This window comes from Rhagoletis zephyria, unplaced genomic scaffold, assembly GCF_001687245.7.
Source record: "Rhagoletis zephyria isolate East Lansing unplaced genomic scaffold, Rhagoletis_zephyria_1.1 Rzeph_scaffold_00060, whole genome shotgun sequence".
In the NCBI taxonomy this organism is placed as follows: Eukaryota; Metazoa; Arthropoda; class Insecta; order Diptera; family Tephritidae; genus Rhagoletis; species Rhagoletis zephyria.
The window spans coordinates 151,122-168,815 of NW_016157144.1; the positions used below are offsets into that span (position 1 = coordinate 151,122).

The window sequence follows — 17,694 nt, forward strand, 5'->3', positions numbered from 1 at the left end:
TTTATTTGGAGACCATTTTCACAATTCTCTATTGACAGACTTGAACGTGTGCAAAAGGTTTTCCTGAAATTTGCTCTTCGTTCTCTGAAATTCGATGATCCTATACCTTCTTACAATTCCCGTTTGCTTCTTATTAATCTCCAGCCTCTAGAAACGAGAAGAACTATTCTTTCGCTTTCCTTTGTTTTTGATATAAGTAATGGGACTGTTGACTGCCCCTCATACGCTGGTAACAAAGTATTGCCCCGTGTAATATGCAATGCCAGAATTTGCACAATTCTTCATAGCTGAATTGCTGAATATTTTAATTGCATTACCAACGTACCTAGAATCGCGGTGACAAAAACTGGCAACATTTTTTGGTAATACAATTTTCCGGTTAAAAAATCTTCGGTAACGTGCAGAATAGACCTGTTAAAGAAACTTTAATTCAACAAAATTGAAGCGTGTAAAAGCAACACAAAAGATAATGAGCAAGAATTCCTATCAAGTACTTGAATCATGTAAATCGGGTGTTACAATTGGTTTCAACCGGTTGCTTTGACTCAACCCCACTCAGTATTTTTTGGGGATAATCCGCAGGCGTAAATTGCTTTACTACACTTCAATTTTGTGTTTGCTTTACGATGCTTGTTTTTTTCGCTGTTATTGTTGCCCAGCTACTCAGCTGATTGCCAAATTTTGCGAAAGAAGAATAATGGACCCATGGGCGCAGCCCGAATGAAATTTAGGGGGGCCCATACAAAATAAAAAATTCAAAACCAATAACTTACTTATGTACTAAAATTTTTTTTATTATAGCTTAAAATTATTGTAACCAATAAAGGTAAATATGTTGTACAAAAAACAAATAAACAGAAGTTGATATAAAACTATTCGTCAATTTAAATTGTTAACTTTTTACTGAGCATGTTTATTTTACGAGGAGGAAGCATCGAAAGCCTAACCCCTTCCGTGTGAGACTTTAACCCAAACTAAAATTCCTAAGGTCATGTACCGTTCCCCTCCCGGTACCACCGTCAAGGATTTCGTCGGGATTATAACACTGTGTGACTGATAAGGTTATAGATCTATTCTCTTCCTCTTCTTCCTTTTTGGCGCTGTAACCGCCAAAGCGATTTTGACCAACTGACGCCTATTAGAAATGCCAAGTGAAGCCAGAATACTTTCAGAGCTGGGGCGTCGGTGTCCATTCGAACGACATGATCAAGCCAGTTGAGCCGCTGTATTTTAATACGCCACATACCAGCACGGGCATGATGAGTGATTTATAGTGTGGTTTTCGTACGTCGAGAGAGGACTTTACTCCTGAATTGCCTACTCAGTCCAAAGCAGCACTTGTTGGCAAGAGCGATTCTGCGTTGGATTTCCATGCTGACATTATTACAGGTGTTAATGCTGGTTCCCAAGTAAACGAAATTCTCTACTTCCTCGAAATTATAACTGTCAAAAGTGACGTGGGTGCCAGGCGCGAATGTGCTGATTGTTTGTTTGATGACAGGAGATACTTCGTCTTGTCGTCGTTTACCACCAGACCCATTCGCTTTGCTTCCTTGTCCAACTTGGAAAAGTCAGGACAGACTTCGCGGTTTTTCTTACCGATGATGTCAGTGTCATCGGCATAAGCCAGCAATTGTACGCTCTTGTAGTAAATTGTTCCTAAGCGGTTCAGTTCTGAAGATCTTATTATCTTCTCCAACATCAGATTAAAGAAGCCACATGAAAGAGAGCCGCCCTGTCTGAAACCCCGTCTGGTGGCGAAAGGCAACAGAGCAGAGCTGGTGGTATTACTCAACGTCATTTTTCACAGGCGTATGACAGACATAGCGGCTGTCGAAAGCGGCTTTAAAGTCGACAAATAGGTGGTGAGTAAAATAGGTGGTGAGTGCGGATCATTTTCTCGCGGGTCTTTTCCAAGATTCGGCGTACTGTGAATACCTGGTCTATGGTAGACAATACATTCGATAAGACCTTGCAACCTATGCTTAGAAGGCTGATCCCGCGGTAGTTGGTACGCATGGCGGGGTCGCCTTTCTTGTGGATTGGGCAGAGCGCACTTGAATTCCAGTCGTCGGGCATGCACCTTATTACCTCCTTGCCATCGTAATTAAATAGCTCAGCTGACAGGCCGTCAGCTCAAACAGCTTTGGCACTTTTCTTCATAGTCAGGCGCTGGGATATCGACTCCATCGTCATCGACTGGGACCTCGAAGTGCTTCCGCTATTCAAAAGGGTCGAAAAGTGTTCCCTCCATAATCTGAGTACGTTCTGGACATCGGTCACTAGGTCGCCATGGTTGTTCATACAAGAGTCTTGAAACCTTCCGTAAGTCGCTCAACTCTCTGCTAAAAATTTCGGGTGTTTTTTCTGTCGGACAGCATTTCAAGCATTTTCTCACACTCGTGATCGTACCAGTAATTAGCGGGAAATGTGGTTCCACTGCTCGCGCAAGTCGGTTTGTTGAAGAGTGCTCTCTCACAGCAGGTGTGAGGGTCGAGCGCCGAATCCATTGGCCGTCTGTTTTGATTGCAGCTTTTCGACGTTGAACTTTCCCTGCATTGTTGGGGGCCCTTTTTTTGCTTCTCCGAGGTTAGGTCGTATATTGGATGCATCAATATAGTAGTGCGAGTCGATGTTTGGCCCTCGGAGTGTACGTATGTACATCTAAAACATGGAAGCATGCCTTCCGTCTATCACAACATGCTCGATTTGGTTTCCCGTTTTTCGATGTGGAGACATCCATGTAGCTTGAGAGAACGAAAAATGACACTGAAGATGGAACAACGCCGAAACCGGTTTGTCTCCAAACCAAATTTGACAAGGGACGACGGAAAATCGTTCCACAATACATCACACTCCTACCCTGTCGGAAACACCAACAACGAAAATGAGAATAGCTTGATGGATGTTTTTATGCTAGAACCCAGTAATACATACTGCCAAGCTTCGGGCCCCGGCGAAGTGGATCATCCTCAGCCCGCCGTTTCTATGTGGAGGCTGATTTTTTCGACACTGGCACCAAAGATCCCTTCGTTGCCCACCTTGGCATTTAAATGGCCAAGCACGATTTTTATACGTGTCGGGGGCAGCGCTAATATGTACGCTCTAAGCTAAGAGAGCCTTGGATGCCTCGTCCTTCTCTTCCATCGGGGCATTGGCACATGTGAATGAGATGTTGAAGAATCTCGCTTTGATGCGGATTGTGGCTAGACTTTCGTCCACTAGAGTGAACGCCGGTCTCTCTCCCACCACAAATCCAACACCGAATTGCACTCCTTTACGTGGCAACTGTAGTAGATGTTGCAAGGCTCACGCTTACCTTCCTCGCCCTGTCCATCGCATTTCGTGGATGGAGCTGATGTCAGCCTTTATTTTCCCTAGGACTTCAACCAGCCGGGCAGAGGCACCATCCCGATTAATCCCCAGCGCACGCGGGGTGTTACGCCCTCCCACTTTACCTCGCTCCCAAACTAGCGTTCGGTCGCTACCCAGAGTATTCATGGATATAAATATCCGGACGTAGTTAGCTGCGATTTGAACCGTAAGCACACGAATCACTTCTGGCCACTCCCAGGTGAATGGCCGTCAAAAGCTTTGCAGTACTGGGAAATGTACAAAACATAGTGGCCAAAAACGAATATCTCAACTAAACCCTGATGAATTTTTTTAAATTCGCTCTACATACCTGTATAATAAACCAAATAGCCGGACAAAACGTTAAATGATATACATACATATGTATGTATGTATAAGTATGAGGGCGTATTGAACATTTTGAGTACGCAGATTTTTTAGGCTAAATATATTACTTGATTTTGTTTTGTCACAATTTAGAAGTAAACGTCTTGGCTGTTCACCCAACCGCTTAGTAAAGACACAAACCTAAAGACAAAGTAAAAGTGTGTTTGCATTGTTCAACTTTGCCGCCAACATTTGCGTTCAACTCAGCGCAGGGTTGCACGAAAAAAAAGTTGAATGGCTAAAAGTATCAAAATATGAAAAAATATCAAAATATTCGCCATAAAAAGTTGTTTGCATTGTTCAACTTTGCATTCAACTTTTGGTTGAGTGGCCTTTCAACTAATCGCTTTCAACAAAGTTGGTCGCCAGCCAACATTTAGCCATTCAACTTTTTTTTCGTGCAACCCTGCGTTGAGTTGAACGCAATTGTTGAACGCAAAGTTGAATAATGCAAACACTGCTTAATAAACAATTGAACTATAAATTTATTTATAGTTTCCGTTCAATCAATTTTTGCTCATTGTCGACTGCAGCCAGGTTTTTAACCTTTTAAAATGGAAGTGTTTTGAAGCTAGAGATAATAACTTGATACAGACCCGGATGATCCACATATCTACTTTTCAAATCAATTTACTAATTATTTAGTTAGCGTTGAGAGTATAATTTGTTATACAGTATATATATAGGAAAAACCTTGAAATTTAGGGGGGGCCGAAATTATCAAGCAAGCATTTCGTGGTAGTATTTTTGAATATCTAGGCAAAAATTTGAAAGTTAAGGGGGGGCCCCCCCCCCCCCCCCCTGTCCCTACCTGGCTACGCCCATGAATGGACCTGCTCAATTTAATTCGAATTGGGGCGACAGCTGGATTTTTCGCTTTGGAAAGCATAACGTCAAAATGATGTGTTTGTTGTAATACATACTGTGCGTATAATTGTTAATGTCATTTTATACTTACTTATATACGGCGAACACCACATTATTAAATTCGCCTTGGCGCAACCTCGTATATACATATGTTTCCGGCCAAACCCGATCATAGGAAAAACAAGTTTTTCATAGGCTAAACTAGTTCTACCTAGATCCAATATATCAGTCTTTCGTACAATACGCTCGATAAGGCCTTGAGCTACTTTCATATTGTACGAGTAGTGAGCATTTGCACATTTACACCGCAAGTTTCAACTGTCCCGCTCTGCATTCCTTCTGCACTAGTTCAGAGATAGTTCTGAGATATGTAGTTCGGAACTAGCGCTGTGTCAGCCTGTCTCTAAATTTTACTGTAGGGTTGTTTATGCGGGAAGTGCAAAAGTCGCTTAAACAACTGGAAATGTGCGCCGTTCAATGGTGAAAGGCATCTAGTTTCATACTTTTAAACTAATGCTTTCTTGACAATTTCAGTACAAAAATCAACCGATGAATCTAAAAAATTTTGAAATACATATATGTATACAGGCTAATTTTGGATCGTTCATTTCAAAAATGAAATCAAAAATTTTATGAAGCTCGTAGTTTTACCGTTATTCAGCGTTCATTACACTGGACAGTGTTACTAAAAACTCCTTAAAGTCGTGGATCCTGTAACGCTGGACACGTATCATATTTTTTCTTGTAGGTATTTATCGCAGTGAAATTTAGGCTATACTAAAACAAATACTAACATATTTTTGGGATTTTTTTTACTTTGAACAGTTTTTTTAGTGAAGTATTATTTGCAGGGTTGTAATTTTTATTTATAAATGTGTATACAACCACTAAGTAATTATTTTAGAAGCGAGAAAGCTCGGCGAGGTAACCGTATCCTTTGTGGCACAAGTCACCAATTCCATTCCCAGACGTCATTATATCGATCAATCGTCAGCATAAGAGACAATAGTGCCTCCCTCTGGTGGTTGAGGGGGCTTTAAAATATAATAATTAAGCAATAGTGGTGATAGGATACCACCCTGTGGTACTCCCTGTTTAATTTTTTTTGGTTTGCTGTTTTTCTCTCTGAAGGTCAAACGCCTTTGACAGATCCATCGCTACTAGGACTGTTCTCTCACAGGGGCGGTTTCGGTTAAGGCCACGAGTTATCTGGGTGTTTGTAGCGTTCATTTCTCTTGTTGTGCTGTGAACTTTACGAAACCTATGCTGATGCTTCGCTTGGTCAGATGGTTTGTGTAGTGCGGATGTGGAAGGGCCTCTAGTGTCTTCCCGGGGAAAGGAAGGCTATCGGGCGATAACACCAGTGCTGCCATTTTGGTGCTTTTGGAGCTAGATTTAGCTCCTTATTTTCCTATTTAGCTGCGAAAATTGGGATTTAGCTCCTAGCTCTTGTTTTTTGGTCTTTTCAAAATTATCTTGCACTTTTTTAGCTCCAGAAAGTTTTAGTTGTAATATATTAAAACTAGATTTTCCTCACCCGCTTCGCTGAGTGAACATATGAAATTTCTGCGTGCTAATTGGGTGTAGTTTATTTAAATAAAACTCAAAATAGATACTTAGACTCAGGCAAAAACATAGAAGATTTTAAAACTTTTTAGCCCTCTTCAAAATATTTTCAAACTAAAATTTTCTTAAACATCTTTCTTGTGATACATTTCAATAACTTATCCCTTTTAAACAGGTGGCAGCCCTCTTACATGTAGTTTAGAAATGAAGCTTTTTCAAAACCATTTCGATCGACGATACCCGTATTGTAATAATCCAGTCAAATTATTAAATAGTTTGAATTTAACTAATTAAACCGCTTAAACCGCTTTCGTTTGACATAGTTCGAGTTGAGTTTGATTTTTCAAACAGGTGGCAACCCTGTCACATGTAGCTTGGAAATATTTTATTAATTCACTTAATAAATAACTTATTATAATTTAGTTTTAAAACAGTTAGCAACCGTCTTTAAATACCTTGGGAAATTCTATCTTTTTAAACTAAAGATGTGCAAACACTCTTACGTTTGACACTTTAACTTGTATATAATTTCATTAAATTGGACTTTTCAAACACGTGGTAACCTTCTTCAAATTTTATTCAGACTGCAACCTTATTAACCTCTTTCTGTCACCCACGATTCAAGTAAAATTTGATTTTTCAAATAGGTGTCAACCATCCTCGTTCAGTTTAGAAAAACTCCCTTTCTAAAGCATTTCGATTGATACGCATATTTATATTTAATTTTTAAACCGGAAGCAAACCCTCGTAAAATACCTCAATAATATTCTCAATGCTCAAAACCAAGGCTTCTAACTATCTTTCATATGATATTCATATTTTATTCGTATTTAATTTCATATAGCTTGTGAATAATTAAATGTCAAACTACAACCTGTTTAAGCCTTTTCGTCTGATACCCAAATTACAATAAAAATTTCAATTTAAAAAATTGATTTTTTAAAGAGGTGGCAGCCCTCCTCCGTGAGTTTGGAATTGATTTTACATATCTCCATGCCAAGTTCCAGTGAAGTAAAAAAAATCCGTTTGTATGGGAGGTGCTACGCTCCCATATCTATTTGAGATAAAAGCTACCCTATATTTTAAGTTGGGCTAAATGACACCAGTGTGCGAAATTTCATGATGATCAGTTTAGTAGTTAAAGCGTGAAAACTCACTTTCGGATTTATAAATTAGTAAGGATAAGGATTAGAAATCTGTAATTTCATTGTACAAGTGTTGACTAAAATTCATTTGGCTTTTGTGATATCAGGCTATTTTCGATACGTTTATATAATTCTATTTCGATTAATACTTAGAAAAGTTCCATTCCTAATGCAAATGGCACGTAAGCAAATGGAAAATGGGCAAGTAAGTATTCTCTCTCAGGCGGCCACGGTAGAAAAAGAAAGCCAAAGCGTAAGAAAGTAAAACTACAAATTTTGAAATGCAGTGGAAAAACATACATTTGTATTCACGGGAAAACACAGATTCCACCATAAACACTTGGTTAAAGAATTCAAATTTAATTAGGAGAAAATCCTCTTTCTGAACGCGTGGGTTTTTTTTCTACCTTACTAATTTTACCTTAAGGAGAGAAGGAAATAAATTCAAATATTTAAAACAGCAGATTTTCACAGTTTGTAAAGTATTTTTAGTTCATCGTCTAGTTTATATAAGTATGTATATGAATACATAAAAGTGCTGTAGCAATGCATTCGAAATATATGCACCTTATTTTGGTTGTAAAAGTTTTTCAGCACTTAAATTTATAAAATTCGTTATTTTTATTAAAATTGCGGAAAACGTAAAAGCAACTTTACGTCAATAAGTATTATTTAGCTCTTTTTTCGACCGATTTAGCTCCAAACGAAATTTTTATCTTGCAACACTGGATAATAGAGCTGCAAAACTATCGATGGCACTATCGATAGTTTACAATTTGACACCACTATCGATAGTTGTAAATACTATCGAATGGTGACATTCCTATTTATCTAGAAAATTCAATTCAAGGAATTGGCGCTGGGAATTGGCTTGTGTAAGAAATAAAAAAATTTGTCAAATATACGTACATATGTATGCACATACTATTAATTTATTTTATCTTAATGCTTTTATTACTATATCAAGGTTATAAGATGTTCGCGGTTGGCTCGAAAATGGAAAATTCGGAAGCCTCGCAAGGTAAGATTCATTTAGCCTGTGGACTCAGCTAATTTATAAATTTTGACAGCTTGTAACACGGAGAACAGTCCCGAAGCAGAAATTTTGTCCAGCGGCGATGATTCCACGACAGTTAAAAGGCGCAAGATAGGCGGCTCCGAAGTATGGAAATATTTTACGCATTCGAATGGGAAAAAAATTGCAAAATGTCGGTCATGTGGCAAAGAATATAGGACAAGTGGAAACACGTCGAATATGTTTGACCACTTAAAGCGTGCCCATCCCAACCTAAGAGGAAAACCAAGTTGTTCAAAAAAAATTAACCAATATTTCACCAGAGACGCAAAATATGATAACAATTCTGAACATAAGAAAAATATTGATGACGCTTTGATATGGATGATTGCTGCGGACATTCAACCTTTCCGCATTGTAGAAGATTCCGGATTTCGTAAGTTTGTCGAGTGCCTAGATCCTCGTTACGTTTTACCAAGCAGAACCTCTTTGCAAAACTTACTATTGAAAAATACATACAACGACGTTAAAAAAAAGTTGCAAGTTATTTTAAATGGCACGCAATATTGTGCAATCACAACGGATTGTTGGACGTCGAGGGCCAACGAAAACTATTTGACGGTCACTTGCCACTTTATAACAGACAATTGTAAGTTGCAAGTAGCAGTGCTGTCTACAAACAAGTTATTGTCAGGAACAAATCATTCTGCAGAAAATATTTCGGAGACGTTGCGCAATGTTTTGTCGGAATGGTCTATTCTCCACAAAGTTACTTCATTAGTGACCGATAATGCTGCATCTATGTTGAAAGCTTGCGAGATATTGCAGAAAAGAAACATTACATGCTTTGCCCATACCATTAATTTAATTGTACAAGACGCTTTGGGTAAGGCATACATAAAAGGCGTGTTGGTGAAGTGTAAGCATATTGTGTCGTACTTTAAAAGTAGTACAATTGCATACGAGAAATTCAAAGCTGCGCAATGCATTCCAAAACCATACAGTTGACAGTACAGATGGAATAGTGCGTATCTCATGATAAAAAGGATTTTATTAACGAGAGATTCAATCCAACATATTGCTTGCTACGCCAAAAGCTCCACCAACACTTACTGCCGACGAAGTGGAAATATTAGAAGACCTGTGCGCACTATTTTCTTTGTTTCATGATGCCACGGTTCAGGCTTCGGCAAGCAATTCCGTAAGTATTTCATTGATAATTCCACTTTCACATGGTCTGTACCAAAGCTTAAATGAGCTTAAAATGAAGATGAAAACGGCTGAAGGTTTAAATACTTGCAATTACTTGATCGAACGACTAAGCATTAGGCTATTTCATTATGAAAATCGAACCGTAACTAGGATGGGGACGATTTTAGATGCAAGATTTAAAAAGGAGGGGTTTAGGTCTTACTCCAATGCTGATCAAGCATCAAAGCTTTTAGAAGATGAAATAGTTACCTTACTGAGAGATTCGTCAACAAATGCAGATATGTCAAAACCGTCAACATCATCGAGTATGCCACACCAACAATCACTTTTAAAATTTCTTAACAAAAAAATCGAAGAAAAAGTCAAATCAAGCAGAGCAGATGCTATTATAACTGTGCGACAGTACCTTGAAAGACCAAACGCACCACAGGACAGCGATCCCTTGGAATATTGGAAGGCAAGCTTTTCTAAATATTTTGTTACAACAATATTTATATGAATAAATACAATTTGTTTTACAGAACAACGAAAACGAAATGCAAGCTGTGAAAGCTTGCGCAATGCGCTTTTTTTGCGTCCCAGCTACGTCCACAGAATCAGAAAGACTGTATAGCAAGGCCGGTTTAACGGTTTCTGAAAAAGATCATCATTGAAATCAAAAAATGTTGATATGCTTCTCTTTTTAAACAAAAACAAATGGGTGACTGCAGTGGACCTGTAACCCAGGAAAGTAGCATGCCATGACAGGGGATTTAATACATAATTTCACAATTCGACAGTGTAAATACCTCCAAAATATTAGATAGTGCAGGGTGTAGGTAAGGTCGAATACAACATACAAGTAGATTTCGTATAGTCCTAGAACCCTAAATTTTTTTTTATATAAAAAATTCTTTTTGAACTTGATGTACTCTTCTCTATATAGCGCGACAATACCAACCAATTTTACAAATCAAATATGTTTTGGAAAAAGGATTTGTAGTCCATTAAAACTGTCTAAAAAATATATTGTTTGGAGTTTTCATAGGGTAAACCTAAAAACAACTATTTTGCTTAATCTTTTGTTTTAAGTTTGACCATAATTTATTACTAAAATTGCTATTTTATTTATATTTTACGACTCTTATTGTAATTTTAGTAATAAACTATGGTCAAACTTAAAACAAAAGATTAAGCAAAATAGTTGTTTTTTAGGTTTACCCGATGAAATCTCCAAACAATATATTTTATAGACAGTTTTAATGGACTACAAATCCCTTTTCCAAAACATATTTGATTTTTAAAATTGGTTGGTATTGTCGCGCTATATAGAGAAGAGTACATCAAGTTCAAAAAGAATCTTTTTATAAAAAAAAATTTAGGGTTCTAGGACTATATGAGATCTACCTGTATGTTGTATTCGACTCTACTTACACCCTGCACCATCTTATGTTTCGGCGATATTCTGTTAATTTTTTTAGAGCAATATGTTCTTAGAAAGTGAAGTATATGTATAAATTACAAATCTACTTTCAAAAACATTCAGGAAACTCATATTTTGAGAATTTAAGACTTAGCGTATGCAAATATGCGCCTTTTATCACTTTTTAATTATCTAATATGCGGACACTATCGGTTGGTGAATATAGGTTAGAATAATATCTAATCCAAAATACAATAACATTGAAATTGATTTTAAGTTCCTTATTTAAAAAAATAAAAGTCAGTACTTGAGATTTTAATAACTTTAAAGAAATGAATAGTGTCCCTATAATAAGTCATCATTTTTGAAATCAGATTTAAAATCTAAACAATATTTTCCCATAATATACAACAAGAAGAATTGTTTGGCTTGTGTAATTTGCAATGATTTCTATTCGTTGATCTCAATAACAAAAATTCATCCTATATATTTTTTTATTGAACATGAAATGTTTTTACGTGTACAAATTGTTTTTTTTTTTTTTGCTTAAAATGTTGATTATATGTATAATAACAGAATATAATACACATAAACATATCGTTTGTAAAAAACTAAATTTTCCTTGTTTTACTAAATATTTACCATGCTACATATATGTATATGTATCTGCATATATTTCACGTTTTTCTATTTTTAATTGTATTAGAAACCGCACATTACCATAGTTAAATTTGTTGGCTATTTGAACGCACAAGTTCAAAAATGTATACCACATCAACCAATCTCAAGAACTGGAACCTACCAACTAATGGCCTTATTCACAGAAAATAAAATAGGCTTAAAGAGCTTTATAAAGTGACATTTTCATAAAAATTTTCGATTTATAAAGCAGTCTACTTTATTTTTTATGAATTTGGGAGTAAATTTATACGATACTATCGATAGTTAATTTTTTATTTGACTATCGATAGTTTTTTACCTCCAAACGATACTATTGATAGTTTTCCCCAAACTATCGAAACTATCGAATGGTGTGACTATCGATAGTTTTGCAGCTCTACTGGATAAGACTCTCCTTGTTGGACGGTTTTCTCGGTTTAAGCAGCGGGACCACTCCCCACATTTTCCAGAAGTCTGATGAGAGAGGCCAGAGAAAGTTTGGGGACCTTGGTTAGATAGTCCACTCCCGCAGGACCCAAATTTTTCAGCATCAGCATGCAAATTCCGTCAAGTCCTATGGCTTTGAAGGCTTTCGCCTCTCCGATGGCTAGGCTTACTTGGCAAACTTGGTGTTGGCAGTTTGTGCAGCTTTCTGGTCACTCGACATTTGGCTTTGTCCGCCGGAGGATGCAGTATGAATTTCCGGCTTAAATAGCTCGCGCATCGCTCCGGGTTCGACAAAGCATGGTCGCCGAAAGATATTTCGACCCTGTCGTCGTGCTTCGTCGGATTGGACAGTGACCTCACGGTTGACCAAAGCTTAAGCAGAAATTAGTCAATAACGCAGAACGTATACTTAAACGCAGTCTGTATACGCAGAATTTTGTCGATTACTGGAGACCTCAGTGTTGCTTACTACAGTGTTGCCACTCATCAATGCCTTTTCATAAACTTACCTTTTCAACTACAATTTTTCGTGCTATAATAGATCGTAGCTAAATATCAACTACTTAGTTTTCAACAAAAAACCTTATTCAATAGTGTTCGAGCGGGGCAATTTAGGGGCCGGAAATCCTCGTGATTCCGGCAACGGGGACCAATGGGGGAGCCGATTCTTTAAGATAATCTTTTAACTAAATATCAAATAATGCCCTAGTCTCCAAAGGTATAAAAGATGTCAGGTCTTCGGGTATTATACACAATTTAGGTTTATTGAAAAAATATATGTACAAACATGAGTTGACTCACCTGAGATGTCGCTGGCTGTCGATCACAAAATAGGAGGAGGCTATACTCAATTGCCGCATTTATAGGGTCCACAGACGGTGGAATTTGGCAACGGGATCGACTAACAGGACTCGTGCCAAAAGGGAGATAAAGTAACGAGTCCTGTCAGCGAGTGGTTGGCAGCGACATCTCTCGGTGAAGTTTGTATACTAAAACTTAAGCTGCAGGTTTAAACATGCCGCCCGCCTTGCAGGATCGCTGCAAGAAAATATATTAATTCAATATTCAAAACACATTTCAAAATTACAATTCAAACATAAGTATGTACTTTAACAATTCATCTGTTCATTCTTGGTTTTTGCTTAAATACTAAACTAGTTAGCCTCCTCTTCGCCGTCTTCTTCAGTTCCAGCCATAGGGGGTAGCTCCTGAAATCACACAGCCAAACATAGTATTCTGCGCGGCTGGTCTGGTGGGGGTCGCGGGCATCAGTCCCGGAAGCAAGCTTACGGCATATGCATCGGCTCCCAATACCATAGATACCACACTCGCGCGGTAAAAGGTTGGGTCGGCTAAGCGCAGATTGTCGAACTCATCCGCTACACGCGCGTCGACTGTGCCCTCTGGGGCGGTTCGCCTCAGGCTCGGTAGCACCTCTGCCCGGATCTCCAGTCTCTCATTCCACCCTTTGAGTGTTAAGGAACACTGGTCGCTCTCACCTCTGGGTAATGCGTGCAGCCTCCGCGCTAGGGCTCTTGCGATCGTGCAATGCGGCTGCCCTGGGTCTATGATGGCTCGCACAGAATAAATTCTCCGTCCCGACATCACCTTTAGTATCACCGTAGGTGTGAGGAANGTATTCGCTAGAGGGAGTAGTACTAATTTTACGATTGGTCGTGTAATTACGCCACGCGTGGTGCGTATTTCTACGACTCTAACGCGTTTGTCTTGCCTTAAAAAAACCTTTACAACTCTACCAAGTCGCCATTCATTCGGGGGTAGGTTATCCTCTTTGATAACCACGAAATCATCGACTTCGATGTTTCGTTGGGGGTGTTGCCACTTGACTCTCTTGTGTAGTTCCTTTAAGTATTCCTCCTTCCATCGCCGACAGAATCCTTGATGAATGGCTTTAATTTTTTGCCATCGGTTGACGATTGACATGGGATTTCCACTTATTTCCGGTTCCGCAATTTCTAGCAACGGGCTGCCTATCAGAAAGTGTCCTGGGGTGAGGGGTTCTGTGGATTCGGGGTTGTCCGAAAGCGGACTAATTGGTCTCGAGTTTAGGCAGGCTTCTATCTTTGCTAGCAAAGTGGAGAACTCCTCCATTGTAAACCGCATGGTATTCGCCACCTTACGGAAGTGGGTTTTAAAGCTCTTCACTCCTGCTTCCCACAGCCCTCCCATATGTGGGGCTCCCGGTGGGATGAAGTGCCAGTCGATCTCTTGATGAGCATACGACTGGATAGTTAGGTGGTAGCTTTCGGCAAACTTTACAATTATGGATTACGCTTTTTATTAAATTTTTCATCCGTATGATCCAAAATCCTTCCCTCAGAAGTCTCAGCATGAGTTGAGTTCCTCCATGCAGGGAAATCAGGTGTGAGAATCTGACTAACAGTCGAGAAAATTGGCAATCGTACGGCAAATTCACTGGGTAGCGTTCATTATATGGCAGCTCCGCTAGCGCTAGTCTCCCTCCAACTCTCATGATTCCATTTCTATCGAGAAATAGATTGAGAGCGTTGAGGGGACTCTTAGCGCCCACTGGCCTGGATGCCTCAAGTGCCTGATATTCATGGGAGTAGCACCGCTTCTGCGCTAAAAGAATCAAGCGCGTTTTGACCTGTCGAATTTCATCGGAAGTCACTTGGGTCGTTTCCCCTCGTGGGATCAATTTGTGTACGGGATGCGTTTTATAATAAAACTGAAAAACCCGTACTATTACCCGCAGTGCTCAAGAGAAATCTGAAAATCTTTCCAAAAGGTCAGGCGGCTGTGTGGCGATTATGTGAACGCGCACGGCTTTTTGTTCTAAATCAGTCTCCATGGACCGCTCATCCATCTTTTTGGCCATTCCGATGGTTGTTCTTTCAGCCACTTTGGGCCCTGCCACCAGAGTGTGCTCTTTACCAGTTCTTGGGGTGATGCGCCGCGGCTACCGAGATCTGCTGGGTTATCATTCGAGTCTACGTGATTCCATCCCCTCACACCAACCAGTTCATCGATTTTCGCGATCCTATTCGCCACGAAAGTGGTCCTACAACAAGGCGGCTTCCTTAACAACGAGAGCACGATGGTGGAATCGGTCCATTTATAGATCACTGGCTGGGCTACGTCAAACTGCGGAAGTAAAGCATTGATTAATTCTGCCAAAAGTAGTGCCCCGCACAACTCTAGTCGCGGTAGAGAGACGGTTTTCACGGGCGCTACCTTCGTTTTACCTACAAGTAAATTTACAAGCGGGATATTGTTCGAGTTTCGTTCGCGCACTCTAACGTAAAGGGCTGCCGCATAAGCCTTCTCTGATGCATCACAAAACCCATGAAATTTAATTTCATTCCAAGGTGTGAAATTAATCCACCTTGGAATTTTAATCTCTGAAATGTGGATATAGTTTTTAATAAATTGCTCCCAACGCTGGTAGAGGACTCGAGGTAAATTATCGTCCCAATCTATCTCTACCACGATGGGGCCTAACCATCCTGCTGGGTCAAATAATTTTGCAACACAAGATAAAACCTCCCGTTTTGTGTAGTTTGGCTTTACTGGGATCTCCTTTGCGTTAAAATGAAACGTGTCGGGAGCAGCATTCCATCGAATCGCTAACATTCTCGCCTCGCTCACGTCGTCGATTTCCAAAAAATCCTCCTTCAACAGATGAGCCTTAGGCAAAGCTGACAGGATTTCCCAGGAGTTCGATGTCCACTTCCGGAGGGGAAATCCAGCTCCCTTCAGCGCATCTATGAGTTCGTTGCGCGTGCGAATTGCTGTCTCGGTGTCATGAGCTCCAGCCAGTACGTCGTCCACGTACATATGCTGCTTTAAAACCCTGGACGCTAATGGAAACTGCAAACTAACATCCTCTGCTAGTTGGAGAAGAGTTCTTATTGCCAGATACGGGGCACAGTTGACTCCAAAGGTCACTGTTTGCAACTCATACTACCGCAGCGCCTCATTTTGTGATTCTCTGAAAAGAATTCTGTGGTATCGTGTGTTATCGGAATGCAGCTGAATCTGCCTATACATCTTCTCTATGTCCGCGTTGAAAACATATTTGAAAAATCGCCATTTCAGCAACAAGGCGACGAGATCGGCCTGCAGAACCGGTCCTGGGTAGAGCACATCATTTAAACTTGCCCCATTCGAAGATGGACTAGATGCATTGAACACCACTCGAACTTTGGTAGTGATGCTGTCCGGTTTGACGACTGCATGATGGGGTAAGTAGTATGTCCCTGATGACGGCTCACTCACGGTGCTGTCCACTGGCTTCATATGACCGAGCGTAATGTATTCTCATAATACCCGATGATATTCATCCTTCAGCTCTGGCCTCCTCATCATCGATGCTTCGTTGCGAACAAATTGATGCGCTGCACTCATCCGCGAATACCCAAGACTGATATCTGCTGGGAACTCTTGTCGAAATCGTAATGCTACTACATAACGCCCTTGGTAATTTCTTAGCGTTGTCTTTGCGAAATGTTGCTCACAGAACGCTTCTTCAGGAGTAACTTGTTTTTTGTTTGGAACTTGCTCAAGTTCCAGAACTGGGTTAGCTGAGAGCTGGAAGCTTCATTAAAAAACGACATACAGGAACCACTTGTCCTAGTAGTCCGAGGAACAGGGCCTGTCAATACCCAACCAAAACCTGATTCCTGTGCCAGCAGGGTACCTAACACATTCTTCCTAATTTGTTCCTTGATAATAGCTGGATACAAGTCCGCACCAATTATCAAGTCGATCTGCTGACTTTTGTGGAAAATAGCATGGGCTAATTCTATAGGGGCAGTAGGCCAAGATCGGCTTGGTCCAGTGAATTCTGGGGGAGGTTTCCTGTCAGTTGGGGTAGAATCAGGCCTCTTGCCTCAATTCTAAACTGGGGGTCGGCAGGTGAACCTAAAACAAACTGTGCGAGCTTTCGCACCTTAGCCGATAGTGTGATATTTATTCCACATATATTTGTGTCAGCAGGTCGTGTGGGGAGATTGATAAGTTTCTGCAGCCGCTCTGTCATGAAAGTCCCTTCGGAACCCGAATCACGAAGAGCCCTAGCTTCGTAGTCCACTCCTAAGTGCCGAATGTACACCATAGCCGTACCCAAAAGTATGTTACTAGCACTAGCAGCAAAAAGAGAATTTACATTACCGGCTGCCATTGGGGTAGCAGGCTGCCGAGTTTCTTCGTTTCCTGAAGAAGGTCGCCTCGTTGTTTCCGAAGGGCTGTTTGTACGTGGGGTCCGATGCAGTAACGAATGGTGTCGTTGATGACAACTCAAACAAGTAAAAGTACTCTTACAGTTTCTCGCTCTGTGTGAATGTGCTAGACAATTCATACACAGGTTATATTTTCTAACTACCTTACAACGATCGTCTACCTGCATCGCTAAAAACTTGGGGCATGATTTCAACGCATGGGACTGGTCTGGCCACAACCTGCATGCGGGCTGTGAGAAGTGACTGTGATGGGCCGATAATTTTTTTCCGAACGACAACGCTAGCGCTCGACTTGGTCCTGCCTTAGGCACTCGTGTGCTGTGGATGTCCGAAACCGTCTCCAAGGTCTGATACCTACTCGAAAGGTAGTTATCCAAATCCTCCCACCTCGGAATTCCAGCTTTGTCAACGATTCCC

General features: G+C 40.2%; 2 protein-coding genes across 2 annotated transcripts; both read left to right on the plus strand.

Annotated features, from left to right (window-relative positions):
* Positions 1–8,309: 8,309 nt before the first annotated feature.
* LOC108369989 (zinc finger BED domain-containing protein 1-like) lies at positions 8,310–9,349 on the plus strand. The gene is made up of 2 exons (XM_017625227.1): positions 8,310–8,340; positions 8,390–9,349. Exons 1-2 carry the CDS (start codon positions 8,316–8,318, stop codon positions 9,340–9,342), a joined length of 978 nt encoding a protein of 325 aa, XP_017480716.1. The 5' UTR covers positions 8,310–8,315; the 3' UTR covers positions 9,343–9,349.
* Positions 9,350–9,582: 233 nt separating this feature from the next.
* Positions 9,583–10,570, plus strand: LOC108369999 (uncharacterized). The gene is made up of 2 exons (XM_017625234.1): positions 9,583–10,003; positions 10,068–10,570. The coding sequence occupies exons 1-2, from the start codon at positions 9,599–9,601 to the stop codon at positions 10,197–10,199; spliced, it is 537 nt and encodes a 178-aa protein (XP_017480723.1). The 5' UTR covers positions 9,583–9,598; the 3' UTR covers positions 10,200–10,570.
* Positions 10,571–17,694: the final 7,124 nt, after the last annotated feature.

Bases quoted from the DNA above. Each gene is read 5' to 3' on its own strand.
- LOC108369989 (XM_017625227.1), top strand. From the start codon at position 8,316: ATGGAAAATTCGGAAGCCTCGCAAG. The intron at 8,341-8,389 runs GTAAGATTCATT...AAATTTTGACAG, and splicing joins AAATTCGGAAGCCTCGCAAG to CTTGTAACACGGAGAACAGT.
- LOC108369999 (XM_017625234.1), top strand. From the start codon at position 9,599: ATGAAGATGAAAACGGCTGAAGGTTTAAATACTTGCAATTACTTGATC. The intron at 10,004-10,067 runs GCAAGCTTTTCT...TTTGTTTTACAG, and splicing joins ATCCCTTGGAATATTGGAAG to AACAACGAAAACGAAATGCA.